The sequence below is a fragment of the Bos taurus genome, chromosome 10 (genome assembly GCF_002263795.3).
Source record: "Bos taurus isolate L1 Dominette 01449 registration number 42190680 breed Hereford chromosome 10, ARS-UCD2.0, whole genome shotgun sequence".
In the NCBI taxonomy this organism is placed as follows: Eukaryota; Metazoa; Chordata; class Mammalia; order Artiodactyla; family Bovidae; genus Bos; species Bos taurus.
Window position 1 is genome coordinate 22,008,702 of NC_037337.1, and position 18,266 is coordinate 22,026,967.

Below are 18,266 nucleotides of genomic sequence, written 5' to 3' on the forward strand. Positions count from 1 at the left end.
CACAATCTATAGCACATGCTTTATTAAGGAGTTTGGTGAGTTGCCTCTTTTTTTTTTTTTTGATGTGGGCCATTTTTTAAAGTCTTTATTGAATTTGTTACAATGTTGCTTCTGTTTTATGTTTTGGTTTTTTGGCCACGGCTGTGAGGGATGTTAGCTCCCCAACCAGAGACTGAACCCATACCACCTGCATTAGAAAGTGAAGTCTTAACCACTGTATCACCAGGGAAGTCCTAAAAGTTAGGGAGAAATTACATCTTTTTCCTGGACCTTAGTTCCCCACCCAGGGATTGAACCCGTGCCCCTTGCATCAGAAGGCAGAGTGTTAACCTGTTAACCACTGGACCACTGGGAAAGTCCCTTAGTGGGCTTCTTCTAAGGCAATGAAAAACCTCTTTGGGTTTTCAAAGCAGGGGAGTGATATTTGTGATTTAGATTTTAGAACTTGTGATTTTTAGAAAGATTATTCTGACTTTGCAGGATGGAAAGCAGGGAGACCAGTTAGGAAGCTGTTGCCATGATCTTGAGAGAGATGAGAGATGATGCGGTGAGAAATGATGGTGGCTTGGACTGGAGTCATGTTTTAGGGATGAAGAGACTGGTTAAGACTTGGATACTGATTAGATACAGGTAGAGGTTGTCGATGATAAGATACCTCGATTTGGCATCTGGCTTGGGCAACTGGGTGAATGGTGTTGCCATTTACTTATGGGGGAGCACTGGAGGAGCAGTAGGTTTGCTGGAAATTGTTGGGATCAATTTGTGCCTGGTGATGCTGAGTAGGTGGTTGGATATTCATAGGTATCTGGAATCATGACAGTTGGGCTGGTGATATACTTTTGGGAATGCTCAATGTATAGTTGAAATCACATTAGGAGATGAGATTATCCTAGGAGAGAATAAGAAAGGGAAGAGAAAAGGGCTTAGGATATACTCTTAGAATTCTTCGAAGAGGAGAGCAATTTGAGGAGTCAGTGGCTGACAGTGTCCAATATGCTCAGAGGTCAAGCTAAATAGGACCAGGTGGAGTTGAATTTATCAACATGAAGATCACTGGTGACTTTGGAGAGGGAACTTTCAGGGCAATGAGGGTAGAGTTAGATTTCAGACAGATGGTTTATTCATCCTGCAAGATTTATTGAGTATCCACTCTATGCCTAGTTCTGGGTTAGGGCCTGGGGATACAAGGATAAGTGTGACCCAGTGTCTACCCACACAGAGCTCACAGTTGACGGGAGAGACAGATATGTCAAGTGTTCAGAAGAAAGGCAGCGCTCCCAAGAGAGGTTGGTTTGCACTCAAAATTAGTCTTTTTTGGAGGAACTGGTAAGTAAGATAAGGAGCAGAACAGCATTAGACTTGGGAAGAAGGAAGTCAAGGAGCACTTTGGCAGTTTTTTCACTGGGGTCATGGAGCTGCATTGTGGAGACAAGGGCAGGTGAGGGAATGTAGGTGTGCTTTCTAAAAGATGGACTCTGCAGGCAAGAAGAGCAGTTGTTAGAGGCAGGGGCTCAGGCTGAGGGAGGAGCTTATGGGAAAGACAGGCCTGCCTTATGTTGGTTTGGGGGTATATTTCTCAACTTGGATAAAGTATTCTTAGCCTACAATGAGGTTTTCTTCATTGGAATGCTTGGGCGCCCAGAGTCAGCATCTCTGCCCCTTGAACCGTGCAGAGCATCCCCTAACCCCATTAAGAGGTAGTGGTGCATGATGGGTAAGAGCACGGAATCATGCAGGTTGAATTTATTAGCCTTGATTTCCTCATCTGTAGAATGGGATTCTACCTCTAGAAGCATGATGTATATTTCTACCATACTTTCATCCTTTTCATCAGTGACAATTTCGAGACAGCAAATAAAGATTTTACTTCTTTTGGGGTGGCATGTATTTCCTTTACAGGCATAATCTTCCTTTAAAGCTGCTGATGAACTAACTACAGCCCTAGATAAGCTAGTATTGCAAATAGATCTTGGAATCATTGACCGATTATTGCATAAATAAGTTGTTGGTATGCATGAGTGACTCCACTTATTGCTGATTTCATTGTTAGGGCAAATACACGGTGCTCCCTCTGCCAGGAATTCCGCGTCCCTTCCCTCAACCCCAGCATGGAGCCTCTACACTCAGTCCAGGTAGCAATGGCCCTGGTGTCTGCCTGAACCCACTTTGCTGCCCCAGAATGGGTAGGTTGCCTCTCAGTGACTTTCACAGCACCTGATTCTTGCAATTGTCCATGTTCACTTTTCTGGGAAGGCTGGAGACTGTTTTTATTTTTAATATTTTAAAAACTTATTTACTTGGCTGCGCCAGGTCTTAGTTGCACCATGTGAAATCTTCAGTCTTCCCCATGGCACGTGGGATCTTTAGTTGCGGCATGCAAACTCTTAGTTATGGCATGTGGGATCTAGTTCCCCAACCAGGGGTCGAACCCAGGCCCCTTGCATTGGGAGCGTGGAGTCCTAGCCACTGGACCACCAGGGAAGTCCCAGGGCCCTGGATCTTAAAAACAGAGTCTGCACAGCTTCTGGAATATAGTGGGTTCAGGCTCAACACATGCTTGTTGGATGGCTGGATCCATGGGGGAATGAATGGATGAGTGGATGAATTCTGAGTTCTGAAGGAACCTTGCTGTCCTGTCTAGGGTGCTGTAAGTGGTTACTTTTCCCAACCAGATGGGTGTACATTTGGTCCCTCCTGAAACTAATTACTCTGGCTTCTAGGAGCTCTTTGAGGATTGCTCCAGTTCTTTGCAGCCAGAAGCCCTGATACCCCAGAGGGCAATAGTCCCACCCCCTGGCCCACATCCTTGCATGCAAATAGAGCATATGGTGTAGTGGAACGTGTACAAGCCTTGGAGCTGGCCAGTGAGTAGCCTCAGTTCCCTCAATTGTAAGCTGAAGATAGTAAACCTACTCTGTTTGATTAAATTAGATAATGTATGTAACAATGTTGGGATTTCTTGGTGGCTCAGACAGTAAAGAATCTGCCCGCAATACAGGAGACCTGGGTTTGATCCTTGGGTCAGGAAGAGCCCCTGGAGAAGCAGCCCACTCCAGTACTCTTGCTTGGGAAATCCCATCAACAGGGGAGCCTGGTGAGCTGCAGTCCATGGAGTCGCAAAGAGTTGGATACGACTGATCAACTCACACACATGCACACATGTAAGAATGTGAGTGACCCAACACATAATTGTCAGTCAAAAATGGTATCTATTGCTGCAAGTTATACGCACAGTCATATACATCTTATTAATTTCTAAAACCTTGACTTTCTGTATTCTGTCTTTAGATGATTAAAAGCAGTTTTAATCTTAAGTAGCTTAGAGATCAGCAGGGATGGCTGAGACTCCTCTTCCTCTTTGCGGGGGAGGTGGAGGTGGCGTTGTTAGGATGAGGTGTCCAGAAACCCAGCTCCACATGGCTGACTGACTGCCCTGACTGACTGCCCTTTCTTTGGAGCCAATGTGCTTTGGTCCATTGTTTATTTATTTATTTTGATTTCTGGCTTTTGGGAGTTCCCCACGCAGGGATTGAATCCGGGTCAGGGCACTGAAAGCGCTGAGTCCTAACCACTAGACCCCCAGGGAACTCCCTGCTTTGGCCCATTGTTAGCAGCCCTGGATGCTTCTGCTCCTGTTTTGCCTACACTCACCCTACCTTTGACCTAGTTTTTTTGGTCTAGATCCTTGCCTTTGGTCAATGGGATGGTTTATCTCCTGTGTGTTCTGTACTGGTCGGTTAGCAGCACACATGTGGGGCTGGAGGGGGAGCTGTGAACAGACTGCTCTTTAGTATCAGGTAGTCTTGGTGTCCCTGATGCTTGACCCTTGTGATTTGTGTGTAGTAAGTGCTTTTCTCAAGAGGAAAGGGTTATATGTATGCATATAGCTGATTCCCAGGTGGTGCTAGTGGTAAATGCAGGAGACATAAGAGATGTGGGTTCGATCCCTGGGTTGGGAAAATCCCCTAGAGGAGGGCATGGCAACCCGCTCGAGTATTCTTGCCTGGAGAATCCCATGGACAGACGAGCCTGGTGGACTACAGTCCATGGAGTCCCAAAGAGTTGGACATGACTGACATGACTTAGCAGCAGCAGGTGCTTTTCAGTGAATGTTGGCTGGAGGAATAAACAGAAGGTCCGGCTCCATGTTCATCTTGGCAGAGAAGGGCATTGCCTGCTCTTGGCTCTCAGGGTGCTGGTGGGGCAGATGGCTGCTGTGGGCTGAGGGGAGGGTGACTGCTTGAGCTGCTTGTGGACTCCTGAGGACCTCAGATCTCTGAGAGCTTTGGCCCCTGCCCTCGGGCAGCTTCTTCTGGTACCAGAACCACTGACTTCATGTCCTTGCGGCTAATGAGGTGGAACAGCCAGACACTGGGCCCCCAACTGCCTATTGCCCTTTGAACTTTCTACTTGGAAGCTGGTTGCCTCTCCCAGAGGGGTTTTCCATTGTACATTAAGGGAGAGGAAGCTTACAATTCATGTTCCACATTGACAGCAACACAGGGACTAGAGTCGTTCTGGAAGGGCGTCACCATGGACCTTGGAACAGACTCATCACCAGCAGGGAGGGCTGTGGGGCTCTGTGCTGGCCTGAGCCCCAAGGCTTTTCAGGGGTTCACCTTTATCTTTTTTCCTGTTCTCTTTCTTTCTGTCTCAGAAGAGGTTAAGGAAATGGCCTAGAGGAGGCTGGTAAAGGAGCTTGGGCCCCAATCTCAGCTGAACATTGGAGTCACCAAGGGGGTTTAAAAAAACATTCATGGCCCCTTCCTCTCCCTCTCTTCTTCATCAATCAAATAACTCTGAACCACTGGGTAGAAGAATGGGAATAGACTTGGAGGACAAGGCTTGAGGAAGCAGAAAGTTGCTGCTGAGGAGAACTAACTGGGGCCTTGGGAAGAGAGGTTATCAACTGGCAGCTTTAGAATCACCTGGGGAGCTTTAAAAACATACCGATGCCTGGGCTCGACTCCAGAGCCTGGCTTCTTTGGCCTGGGTGGGGCCTGAGCACTGGACTTTGTTAAAGCTTGTCAAGTGATGCCTGTGTGGAGCCAGGAGAGCTGAGCTAAGCAGTGAGGGTTTGGGCTTGCCTTGATCTGGGTAGTTCTGTATGTGATGATTTTGTTTCATGAGCTAAGGTAGCCTGAGGAAAGCAGATAACCAGGCTCCCCCAGGGGACCCCCATCTCAGCCCTTCTGAGAATTTCAGAGGTGGAGACCCAGAGCTGTAGGTTCACATTTCTTGGGCCATTCTGATGCTCACTCGGGCTTGGTGTCCCGTTTCTTAGAACCTGAACTGGACCTAGCTGAGCAAACCAGTAAGAATCCAGTTCACCAGGACTCACTAGCTTCAAGATGAGAGCTGATGGAGTGGTTTAATAGGCGAGCCTGCCAGTTTGCTTGCTCTATTGGGCGGTGCGGAGCCACGGCGACTGAAATGCTGAGTCCAGTAGGCAGAGTGGGAGGATCTGATCGAGTGACCCATGGGGTTTATGCTCTGTGTGTCTTCCTGCCAGATGCTGTCACACATGATGCTGCAGTAAGCAAAATTTCTGTAGCCTGTAAAGGTAAAAGAGTCTGAGGGTCATCTGTTATCTGGGAAATACAGCGGCTCCTTGGAAGGAAGAAATAACCCATCAAGGAAGCTAAGAAGAAAAAGGGATTTTTGAGATCCAGAGAGAGTCCTAAACCACCATCAGACAACAAAAACCAAAACCAGCAGTGGTGGGACTTCTGGGGGTCTGGGGGTTAGGACTTGGTGCTTCCACCGCCATGGCGCTGGGTTTAATCCCTGGTTGGGAAACTAAGAATCCCGCAAGCCATGTGGCACAACCAGAAAACAAAACAAAAAACAAGCAGTAGAGAGAAAAGAGGGAAAACTTGAAATGTCTGGCTTAGGGCAGCAGATCTGAGGTTTTTTTGGAGAGCTTACATCTGGTCCTCCTGAGGACACACGGTGGTAGAGTACCCTGGAGGCATCTGGGGTTTGCAGGTCTGGATGTTCCACCTAAGGGGCTAGGCTGCTCTGTAGCAGTTGACTGACTACACACAGCCTGGCCTAATGCAGAGATGGGTGGTTTTTCTCGAGGACCATGTGACAAAGAGCTTGCTCACCCCAGTTAAGCCCAGGGACTGCTATCCTGCTGATGACCGCTGAGGAATGAATAATTTCACCAGTCAGAAGACATGTGAGATGTGTCACCACTGACTTTGAAGTTTGAGATAGCAAACTGAGTGGCAGGTGGAATCTTCATCTCTGTCATTTGAAGGCTGTGAATGTGGAAGAAAAAGAACACGGAACTGAGTGCTGAAATGTAAATGCTAAGACACCCAGAAAGAGACATTCTGGTGAGGAGCAGATTTCATAGAGATTGGGAGAGGTACATTTAATAAAACTTTAAACTGAAATTTTAGAGGAAAGGAGAAAAATACACAGATAAAAGTATTCATCTGGGTATTTTGGAGGCTATGAGATATTATAGGGAAAGAAGAATAAAGGTGAAAAGTTGCTCAGTAATGCATTTGTAGAAGCTAGAAGACTGGGAGTGATGCTTTTGGACTCATCAGCATTCAGTGAGGCTAATAAATACATTTGCTTTTTACTTTTACTGTGGGAAGAAGCAATTTCATATTTGATAAGAATATGACAGTGAAAGAGCACGTGTGTATGCTCAATTGTATACGCCTCTTTGAAACTCAATGGACTGTAGCCCACCAGACTCCTCTGTCCATAGGATTTTTCAGGCAAGAATACCTGAGTTGCCATTTTCTCCTCCAGGGGATCTTCCCAACCCAGGGATCAAGCCCACGTCTCCTGCTTTGGCAGGAGGTTCTTTACCCCTGAGCCACCTGGGATGCATACCTTGTTCAAAAGTGATGGACCTGTAGAAGAGCTGAGACTGCTGTAGTATATCAAAGAGAGGTACTTGTATGAGGATCTGCTGTAATAAGGGATGCCTGCTCCCTCTGGGATTGATTGCAGTGAGAGGGAAATTTCAGGACCAAGATTCAGAAACCTCTGGAGAGGATTTTCCCTCTCCGTTTTCACTTTCCCCACAATGTAATGGACAATACTGTCTCTATTGCTTCCAGTTCTCTCCCCGCAGGAGGGCTGCTCCTCACAAGTAAGCAGGAGAAGTCTCTTTCTTCCTCATACAGATATGTGGCCCATCTCTTAGAAAGGGTGCCAAGGGCCCGCCCTCTGTTAATCCTGTCTGCTTACCATGGGAGGAATTACTACATGGTGCTATTAGAGGGCTCTTGGGTTTTACCTAGGAATTTCTGCTGAAGGTTTCCCTTAGGAAAGAGCATGGAAATAAACCCCTCACCCTAAAGGAAGAAGCATGGTAAAGAGAACAAGAGGACAAAAGCAAAAAGAAGTGGGAATGATGTAATTGTGGGAGTATACTGCACAGCATCAGATGAGAATAAATATTTTGCTTTCCTCTTAAGTACAAATCATAAAATTTGTACAAAAGGAAGATATGGTAGCAATGGAAACTTCAATTCCCTGAGCTTCTTTGGATAAAATCAATTGCTTTCTATCAGAAGCAGTACTTCTCTACATTAAAAAAATGATTTGTTGTGGAAATTTTCACATATACAAAAGTAGAGCAAATTATACAATGAATTCTCAGGGTTCAAACACCAGATCAGTGACTGTCACCACTGTTTTATCATTGTCTATGCTCCACCCAGTCTTTTATCACCCACCACTAGATATTTAAATCAAATCCAAGACATCAAGGTATGTAGTCCATAAAGACTTCAATGTGAATATATAAAGGATAAAGATTAATTATTATTTTCTATAACCAGGGGAAATGTGGAATCCTTGTGAGGAAGTGACTATGCCTTCTCAGAGTTGGTACTTCCCAGAAAAAAAAAAATGCTAAATTTCCTCCAAAATGTACTCTAAATTTTAGGCAAAGAGATTGCAGGAAAATTCAGGGCAAGGAATTATAATTTTATAGCCAGGGATTTAAAAACAAGAAAGAGCAGGAGTGTCTTCTGATAAAATAGTGACATTATCTTTTTTAGGAAGAATAGGAGAATCATCCAAAGAAGATGATGTGGTTGAACTCACTGATTTTTGATGACTTCAGATTTTTAGAAACAAGATATACAAGAGATAATGAGAGATGACATAATCAAGACTAAATAAATATAGGAGTGGCCCAGACCTGTGAGGAAAGTGTCCTGAAGGTTAATAAACTAAGACCTGAAGAAGTGACTAAGGTCAACAAAAGGTTCTGAGAGCAATGCTCAGAGTCAGAAGAGCAGGAGAAAGGCTGGATGCCCTAGGGTCACTTAGATCTGTGACAGTAGATGGTAGAGAGAAAGGAGACACCACAGTCCCACTTTTTCTCTAACTTTACCTGCAGAAGAATTGCTTACCTAGGAAAGGGTTCAATAAAAACCCAAGAAGCCAATAGATCTAGGCCAACAAAGAAACAAGACCAAGAGGGTTGAGGAGATAGTAATAAAGCATGTCATTGCCTTAAATGTTTTTAACTACCCACTTACAATGGACATGAACTTGGGCAAACTCTGGGAGATGGTGAGGGACAGGGAAGCCTGACGTGCTTCCGTCCATGGGGTCGTGAAGAGTTGGACATGACTTGGTGACTAAACAACTACCCCCTTCAAGCAAATGGAAAGGATTTATAATTAGTTGTGATGACAGTGACCACTAGGCATCTCCAGGATCTTGGAGAATAGGAAGGGTGTAAAAAGGAAGCTATTGAGTGATGTATTAGTTTCCTATTGCTGTTGTAGCAAATTGCCACCTATGTAGTGGTTTAAAACAACACAAATTTATTATTTCACAGGTCAGAAGTCTGAAATGGGTCCCACTGAGCTAATGTCAAGGTGTCAGTGTTGCCGTGTTCCTTTCTAGAGGCTCTAGGGGAGATTCCATTTTCTCACCTTTTCTAGCTTCTAGGGGCTGCTCAGATTCCTGGGCTCATGACCCCCTTCCCTCCTCAAAGCCAGCAGTAGCTAGTCAAGTCTTTCTCACTTCAGAAGTCTTTTGCTGACTCTTCTGCTTCTCAGGGTCACTACTATGCCCACCACAAGTGATAACCTGGCTTTCCAAAAAAAAGAGAAAGAAGTGGATTCTGAGCATTCTGTGCTGGTAATCTGAGGTTGATTCCTGCCCAAATTCTAGGCTCATCTGTTAAAACTGGTTAGCAAAATATGAAGGGAAGAAAGGGAGATCTTTAATAACCTGGATGGATTTGCTAAAAGCAAGCTAACCTCAATTTTAATTTTTTATTCAAGTGTATATATAGAGAAGAAACAGTGCACATTTTATAAGTGTACAGCTTGATGTGTGCTCAGATTGTAGAAAGCAGCCCCCTGAACCTTTCTTGTGTTCAAGTCACTTCCCCCATGCTCACTGTGCACAATTTCTAGTAGCATAGATTAATTTAGCCTGTTTTTATGTAAATGGACACAAAGGGTATGTCCTCTCGTGTCTGGCTTGTTCACTTAATGTTCGTGAAGTGTATTCCTGATTTTGTCTGTGGTTGTAGATGATTCATTTTTATTGCTGTGTGGTATTCCATTGTATTCATTTAGCTATTCTACTCTTGATTGGCATTTGAGTTGTTCTGTTCTGGATTAGCCCATGCAGGTACTCTCCTTGCTTTTAGTTCTAGAGTTGACGCTGGGCCTTATTGCTGGAACTGGCCTCCCTCTCTAGGTGTCCATGGAGACTAGGTTTCACGCCCATTAAGGAGCATCTCTTTAGAAATTATAGGAGTGACTTCTTCACAGTTGCTTCTTCCTCGAAAGCAGGGGTCAAAGCAGAAATGGAGGTGCACCTGAGTCAAGGGTCCGAGGTGATTTTCAGGCCATCTTCCTGTGGACTTGGCCCAGCACTGGGTGGAGACTGAATTGTACCTAGGAGGGTAGGGCATCCCTGATCCTTGAGGTTAAATGCCCTTGTCCTTATATTATCCTAACCCCAGGCCCCACCCCACCCACTTCCCTGCCTCTGAAGCAGGAGGTCAGGCTCCACTTCAAGAACAGTGCACTTGGCTGGGCTCCGGGGCCACCGGTCAGCTGTATCCGCTGCGGGTGGGGACGCTCAGTCAGCACTGCTGCCTGCAGGACCTGTTTCCTGCTCTCATGGCCAAGAGGCCCTGGAGGCAGCTGAGCGCTGGGGAAGATGAGGGCTGGCGCTCTGTCCAGAGGATTCCCTTCTTCATTCAAACGGAGCCTCCCATGCTCAATATAGAGAGCAGATCAGGGGGTGATGGTGGGTCCGTGGCTGAGGACAAAGGCTCAGGAGTCGGGGAGGAGGAAACACTGGTAGTCAAAGGAAGGCTATGAATGGATGGATATGGAAGTAGACTAGAGAAGCTGTAGGGATTAAAATGTAAGCGATCCCTGTATTTTCTTTTCAGAATTTGCTGTAGCAAAGGGTAATGGGTCGGCTTTTCCCTGTCCAGCTCCCTGGACAGAGCTGAGAACAGAACCTTGTGGCACATGGGTACAGACTGATTCAGAGCTAGAGCCAGTCCCCGCCCATCCCAGTTTGGTGCTGGCACCCTGGTGATGCTGAGGGCTAACCATGAATTTTTTTTTTTTAATAAAAAAATGTCTGTGTTGGGTCTTCGTTGTTGTGTGTGGGGGCTTCTCTCTAGTTATGGTACTCGGACTTACTGCCCTGAGGGATGTGGGATCTTAGTTGCCCAACCAGGGATCAACTCCACATCCCCTGCATCGGGAGGCAGATTCTTAACCGCTGGACCACCGGGGAAGTCGCTAACTGTGAATTTTAATTATGGGATCCTGTTCCTTTGTGAATGTGGCAGCTCCAGTTGTCCTGGTGTTTCTAATCCAGCCTGGCTTAAGTTATATTTGTGTGTCAGCAGCAGAGCCTGAGGGTAAGGGGTGGAGGTTACAAGATGGGGAGAAGTGGCATGAGGGCTGCTGAATGGCTGGAGGCAGATGCCAGTGAGGAGTGAAGGATGAGTGACTGGCTGAGGAGGATCAGCAGATCTGAAAGATTTGGCCATCTTGTGGGGGTGCTTGTGGCGACTACACACTCGTGTCTTTAATTATTAACTTAACACTGCATTGGCCTGGAGTTATGGGTGCATTTTTGCCCAGCCCTGTGATAAGGTTTGGTTGTTCATTGTCTTATTAGGCAGAAAGCCCTAATGTTTGTTTGGGACAGGAAAGCCCCCTTTCTGGAAGAACAGAAAGAGACTTAGGCAGTGAGGGAGGGGGAGACAGAAGGTGAGACGGCTTGGTTGCTCTTTCCTGCCCCTCAGGAGGAAGTAGTCCTGGGCCAGAGTGTGTTGAGACCAGGACACAAAAAACCAGGATGGCTGGGGACCCTAAAGCCCACACCACCGCCAGAAGGGAGACAGGGAGTCCCTGGGGCTGAGCTGGGGGCCAGAAGCAGGCAGGCCCAGTGCTTTCTCTCTGGGAAGGCAGCCCTCCTCCTGGTGCCCCAGTTGCTGAGCTGGGAAGGAGGAGCAGTACCGGGATCTGCTGTACCGCAGCAGGAGAGCTACAGGGTATGTGCCTACCTGCTTGTTTAAGAGGTTCGGGGTGTGGGTTGAGGGACATTCTGCTGAATTTCAGAATTGTTTCTTTTGATTTCCCCCCCTCCCCCTCCCCCCTGCCACCCCAGGCCACATCCTGGGGCTACTGGTTGACCTCACAGCCTGTGTGGGCTTCTGCTCTAGAATTTCTTCTTCTGAAGTAGCAGATTATAGGTTTTATTGTGGGAGAGGGATAGTGGATTTCTCTGATATTCTGATGGAAGTTATGGACCCGTTTTCTTAGAAAAATGCATATACTTTGGACATATGAACATAACACTTTACAGAGAATTCCAGGCCTTGTGGAAGCCCTAGGTTAAGAACCCTGGCTCTAAGGGCAATCCATGAACTTTGCTGGAGCTCTTCCAGGTAAAGAGTTTGCCTCTACCCCAGGGTGGAAGGACTTGAGGAATGGCCATGGCTCTGACTTTTGCATTGTCCAGTCAGGAAAAATGCCCCCTTCCTTTGTATAGGAACCTGTTTCAAGAATCTTTCCAAGCGTGAAAACAAGCAGCTGAACGGGCCAGCAGAGGCAGGAAGTCTGGACTCCAGCCTAATCCTGGTCACACATCCTGACCTGCTGGTCCAGACACTGGATAAGTTACAGCAAGGCTCATCAAGGTTAACAGTGATCCACAGCATGAGAGTGTTTATTCCTGGGCCCACATAAGGGGCTACGGGGCTGGAGATGGGGAGAGATTGTGACTTTTCAGAGCCAACAGCCAGAATACATCACTAATCCTGTTCCGCCGCCAGTTGCCTCCTATTGCTGTGAGCACATTTGTGTGTAAGCAGATCCAGTCACTTTGTATCTCTTAAGTGCTGAGTGTGTGTGTGTGTGTGTGTGTGTATTGCTGTGCACCCAGGTGCTCAGCAAGTGCCTTTGAATGATAACGGTGAGGAAATTTTGGGCAGAGGTTTCCAGTGCAGAGCAGGTCAGAGCCTAAACACCTCTGTCTTTGGCCAAAGGGTCTGTTTTTGTGATGGGTACTAGAAAAATCACTTGGGGTGTCTAAGGCCCTCTGGATGGTAGGGTCAGTCACCAATCAGCATTATTTTTCTTTCAGGTCTCTTAACCTTCATTAACTGTGCCTATGTCAAGTGGGGAACCCTGGTACAAGATGTTTTCACCTACGCTAAAGTATTGGCACTGATCGCCATCATCATCGCAGGCATTGTTAGACTTGGCCAGGGTAAGAAATAATAGTAACAGCAACTCATGTTTGTTAAGCATTTTCCACGAGCTGTACTCTTCTAAGTAGCCTTTGTGCATGATTTCATTTAATAGGTACTGTTACTATTTCCTTTTATTTAGGCCATGCCCCACAGCTCGTGGGATCTTAGTTCCTCCACCAGGGATTGAACCTGTGCCCTCTGCAATGGAAGCTGAGTCCTAACAACTGGACTGCCAAGGAATTCTCTAAAGTCCCTAGCTTAAGTGCATGCTGGGTGCTCAGTCCTGTCTCTTTGTGACCCTATGGATTGCAGCCCGCCGGGTTCCTCTGTCCATGGGATTTTCCAGGCAAGAATACTGGAGTGGGTTGCCATTTCCTTCTCCAGGGGATCTTCCTGACCCAGGGATCGAACCTGGGTCTCAGGCAGATTCTTTACTATCTGAGCTACTAGGGAAGCCCCAGCTTAAATAGTGGAGCTGAAATTTGTACCAGGCAGACTGACCCCCAAACCTGTCCTGTCGTGTCTATGCATGTTGCCTCCCAGGGGAGGTTGATCTTGAGCCAGCTTTTGCAGATTGTCGAGCCCAGTGCTGCGGCAGTGACTGTTCTCCCCCTGGGAGTGGGCATGGGCAGAAATGAACCTGTGGCACCCACTCCTCACCCAGTTTCCAGATGTGAACGCCTATAACTGCTCTGTTGACTGGGCACACTGATCCTTGCCCATCCTCCACTCCGTGTCAGCTGTGTGGTGTTAGGAGGGGAGCAGACAGAACTGCATCACTCCTGTTCTCTAGCCCTTGTGCTCTGTTGTTCTTTACCCTAGAAATTCACCAGGGTCCTTCCTGCTAGGATCCGGGTGCTGATCCCTGCAGTCTGGCCCATTTCTATAGGTGTCTCTCTTCTGCTCCCCATTCTTTCACTGGTACCCTTACTGCTAAGGTGTTCGAAACCACAGGCATTCTATTATCGTCGTATTCTTCCTCTCCTTTACTGAATCACCTTGTAGTTGGGGTATAGGCCACTAATCCTTCTGCCTTCTGTGTTCTCTGGGTTCCAGGAGCCTCGACTCACTTTGAAAATTCCTTTGAGGGTTCATCATTTTCAGTGGGTGACATTGCTCTGGCACTGTACTCGGCTCTGTTCTCCTACTCTGGCTGGGACACCCTCAACTATGTCACTGAAGAGATCCAGAACCCTGAGAGGTAGGTACTTCACTCTCAACTTTCCATAGCGATGACAGCTGTCATTTACTGAACTCCTACTATGTGCTGATGGCATACAACTGGTCAGTTTTGTCAGCATCATTTTGACAGGCCTGAGGCTGGACAAGTAACTGGGCTTTCCATGATCACAGTGACAGGGCTAAGAGGTGAACTTTCTTATACTAAAAAATTTTACAGGGCTTTTCACATTTGTTCTTGCATTTCTGCATTAATCAAAGTAGGCTGTATCATGTGTTTGTGTTTTTTTAAATTAAAAAAAGACTTTCCTTGATAGATTTTCACTCACCCTTATTCCTATGTGTATAACTTCAGGTCACAGACTACCAGAAACCTTTTCCTTCTGATCCCATGTTTCTCAAATTCCTAAGTGACTTAGGAATTTGTTTGTTTCAGGACACCACTGAATTGTCCTGTAGTCACAGAGAGTGACAAGAACACTGGGCAGGGAGTCAGAGGGCCTGGACTTGTCTTTCCACTGATTCGTTGGGTGACCTTGAGGGAATTCACTGCCATCTCTGCCTGCTCCCGATCTATAACTGAGGGGGTTGAACTATATGACTTTCAGAGCCTTTCCTGGCTCTAAAATTCAGTGACTCTAGGAACTAAGATTTGCCAGGAAATGAGGTTTCTGAAATTCTTAAGTTAAAATAATAATAAACTCCTTTTGGCTTTGAAAAACAAGAGTATTCTTGATATACATCTAGTGTTGCAACCCTGGGAGCAGACAATAGCTGATGGAGGCCTGGGTGGTGCTTCCACCTACTGGACAGAAGCTGAATGACTTGAATATTTGCCCCTCTCTACCCCAGCCCCGCTCCAAGTCTCACTGCAAAGAACATTTATAAAGATCATGGCTTATTTTGGGCCAGAGGGACTATACGCTGTCTTGGCCAAGGGCTAGGGTAGCACTCAAGGTTCTCAAACTGACTAAGGGAGTGGGGTGGGCATATTTCTGATTGCTCGTTCAGGTGTACGTATTGTTATTACTGAGGGCCTGTCTTACTCTCTAGAGAGATTAGATTTCACAATTTCCCTCCATAATTTCTTTTCTATTTAACCTTAAGACAAACTTTCCAGTGTTGATAATCTTGGAGAAGGAAGCCTGATACTAAGAAACCTCGAGTAAAACAAAACCTTCCCATGCTATTATCACACCGTGACATGGTTATTTGTTAATCCTTTCCCCTTTTTTGTGTGTGTAGGCCTTTCTCTGAATCTGATATTTCTTCCACCTGACGCTCTTTAGTTCTTGAGTTTAAGCCACTCTCCAACTTAAAGGCAAAAGCACTGGGGACTGCCTTGGAGGCCCCAGCCCTGGATTGGTGCGGGCAGTCTAAGAATCAAAGGACAATGGGGCTGAGACTGTGGGACTGATGGATGTACTGTTCTGTTTGGCTGCAGGAATCTGCCCCTCTCCATTGGCATCTCCATGCCCATTGTCACCATCATATACATCCTCACCAATGTGGCCTATTATACTGTGCTCAACATGAGGGACATCCTGGCAAGCGATGCTGTTGCTGTGGTAAAGGATTTTCACTAGAAGGGTGAGGGTGTGTTTGTGGGCTCTGGGGTATGATGTCGCTCCTCAGAGTCCCAGAAATCCGGTAGTCCTTGGAATACGCTTAGGGCACTGGGCTTGTCAGGTCCTGTTAGCCATGCTATGTAAGAAGGGTTGGGTTGCCAGCAGAGGGACCAGGGGGCATGCTCTTCCTTGCCTTCCATCTCTGTTGGCTAATGACTCCTCTCCATTTCTTCCCCTTAGACTTTTGCAGACCAGATTTTTGGAATATTCAATTGGACCATTCCGTTAGCGGTTGCATTATCCTGCTTTGGTGGCCTCAATGCCTCCATCGTGGCTGCGTCTAGGTATGAGTGTCTTCTTTTACTGAGGAGTATTGTGAAGAGATATGGCAGGGCCAGACTTACAGGATCCACTTGAGTCACCATGCTCCCTAAATGATAGTCAACCCTTTGGCCTCATTCCCATCAGCAGCCTCCAGTGCTCACACGTCTTGGTATTCAACTTCTTTCCAAATTAATCAAACCCTTTTGATGGAGGGAAGGACTTGTGGCACATGAACCCGGCCACACCCATGCTCCCCAGGTTTTTCAGCCTCTCCTATCTTACCCCAAATAGGCTTTTCTTTGTGGGCTCAAGAGAAGGCCATCTCCCTGATACCATCTGCATGATTCATGTGGAGCGGTTCACACCGGTGTCAGCTCTTCTCTTCAATGTAAGTGATCTCAAGGTTGGGCTGAAAGCCAGGTAATGGGGAAGCTTTAGTAACAGTAGATACAATTGTTCTAGCTTCCAAGAAGCTCTAAATATTCTAATAGAAAAACTATCAGCAGACCGTTCACCATGGGCAAGGCACTGTGCTAACTGCTGCGGTGGTTCTGAAGAGAATCCACCTTCTCTAACGAATGGTGGCCTCGTCGTCTAGGGTGAGGCATAATAGTCATGGAATACACTGTAATGGCTGCTGTGGCAGATAATGATGTAGTGTCTATGGGGAGAAATGGTCATTTCTGTAGGGGTAGAAGTGAAAGACAGACTTTGGAGAATTTGAAATGGGTCTTCAAAGTTTAGGGTTGCAAATATTGATGGGCTTTAGGTTAGAAAAATGGCATCAGCAGTCTGGAGGTGTGGAGTTGAGTAGTAGAAAGTAAAAGCTGGACGTATAGGTTGGAGCCATTCTGGAGAGGTTCTGGGGCAAAAGCTATTTGAGGAATTGTTTCGAGCTGTGTTGTATAGAGGATTAAGCTGGCAAGGATTTGAAGAATGGGCTGAAAAAGGCTACTGACTTGATAGGAAATGAATGAAGTTAAGGTGGCAAATGGGGTGGGAACAGAAAAGGACAGTTGGAGAAACTGAGGACTTAACAAGGGGGGTGGATCTGTGGGATAAAGGGGACTGGAAACTGCTTTGCATGACAGAGGCTGACAGGAGCTGACATGGGCTTGTGCCTACAGGGTCTCATGGCGTTGATCTATTTGTGTGTGGAGGACATCTTTAAGCTCATTAACTACTACAGCTTCAGCTACTGGTTCTTCGTGGGGCTCTCTATTGTGGGTCAGCTTTATCTGCGCTGGAAGGAGCCCAACAGGCCTCGTCCTCTCAAGGTAATTCCTCTCCATCCCACATTTGCTGCACCTGCTCCAGGGATTCTGACACCTACTTAGAAACCTTGGCCCAGAACTGTGGGTGGTACTCATTGAAATGAAGGGGATGACAGGAAGGCTCAGCACTCTGCTCTACAGGAGTGGGGGGTTATTGTGGCTGTCCACCCTGACCTGTTTAACCTCCAATCGTTTCTTCTGGGCCCTCAGCTCAGCCTGTTCTTCCCCATTGTCTTCTGCCTCTGCACCGTCTTCCTGGTGGCTGTTCCACTCTACAGTGATACCATCAATTCTCTCATCGGCATTGGCATTGCTCTCTCAGGCTTGCCCTTCTACTTCTTCATCATCAGAGTGCCAGAACACAAACGACCTCTTTGGCTCCGCAGGATTGTGGGTAAGCCTTGGATCCTTAAGTCAGCTCAGCTGTTGTACAGCTTAGGCTTGGTTTTTTTTTCTTTTGCAACTCTTACTCTCCCAAGCCACCTCTGCCATAGCTCCTACCTGTTGTTGAAGTTTAACTGAAATTGTCCCCTTGGGCCCAGCCCCACTCAGTGCCACTTGGACTCAGTCCAGTTGACTTGACTTCTTCTCAGTTCTGACTCAAACCTCTCTTTGTAGCCTCTGTCACGTGGTACCTCCAGGTCCTATGTATGTCAGTTGCTGCAGAGATGGATTTGGAAGATGGAGGACAGCAGTCCAAACAACAGGATCCCAAGTCTAAATAACCACAAGAAATTTCGAGATGTGGAAAGCAGGGGCTTCTATCTCCTGCTGGCTGGAGGCAAGGAAGTTGAAAAGGAAAGCTCACTTCTTTGGAGGCACCTGTCCAGAAGCCTCTTAGGCAGCTTCAGCAACCTCTGAACTTGCTTTCTGAGAGATGTAGAGTAATTTATTTGTTTTGCTACATATTATTCCAGGTTTCTTTTAAAGGGACATAAAGCAGACTGTGATGGGAAGCATGCTAAGTGTGAGCTTGGATGTTCCAGTGGCATGTTCCCATGTGTTAAGATATCCACTCACCTCCAGTGTGCCTGCCCACTCCTCTTCCACTGGAAAATCCAACAATGCTTTAACTTCCTTCTCCTTTAGAGACATGAAACTGTCACAGGTGCTAGACAATAAAAGGGTATGCTTCTAAACTCTGAGTGGCTCCATCATTTTTATACAGTGTCTTAGGGATAGTTTCCA

General features: G+C 46.6%; 1 protein-coding gene across 9 annotated transcripts in view; it reads left to right on the forward strand.

Annotated features, from left to right (window-relative positions):
* Positions 1–18,217, forward strand: part of SLC7A7 (solute carrier family 7 member 7) — a 37,269-nt gene extending 19,052 nt beyond the window's left edge. For 8 of the 9 annotated variants that reach the window (XM_059890248.1, XM_010808880.3, XM_005211267.2 and 5 more), the window contains 8 exons: positions 12,625–12,750; positions 13,790–13,934; positions 15,357–15,480; positions 15,721–15,824; positions 16,096–16,192; positions 16,932–17,081; positions 17,289–17,472; positions 17,697–18,217. In XM_059890248.1, coding sequence (XP_059746231.1) covers positions 12,625–12,750; positions 13,790–13,934; positions 15,357–15,480; positions 15,721–15,824; positions 16,096–16,192; positions 16,932–17,081; positions 17,289–17,472; positions 17,697–17,803 — 1,037 coding nt within the window. In that variant the 3' untranslated portion in view covers positions 17,804–18,217. 9 annotated transcript variants of the gene reach the window in all.
* Positions 18,218–18,266: the final 49 nt, after the last annotated feature.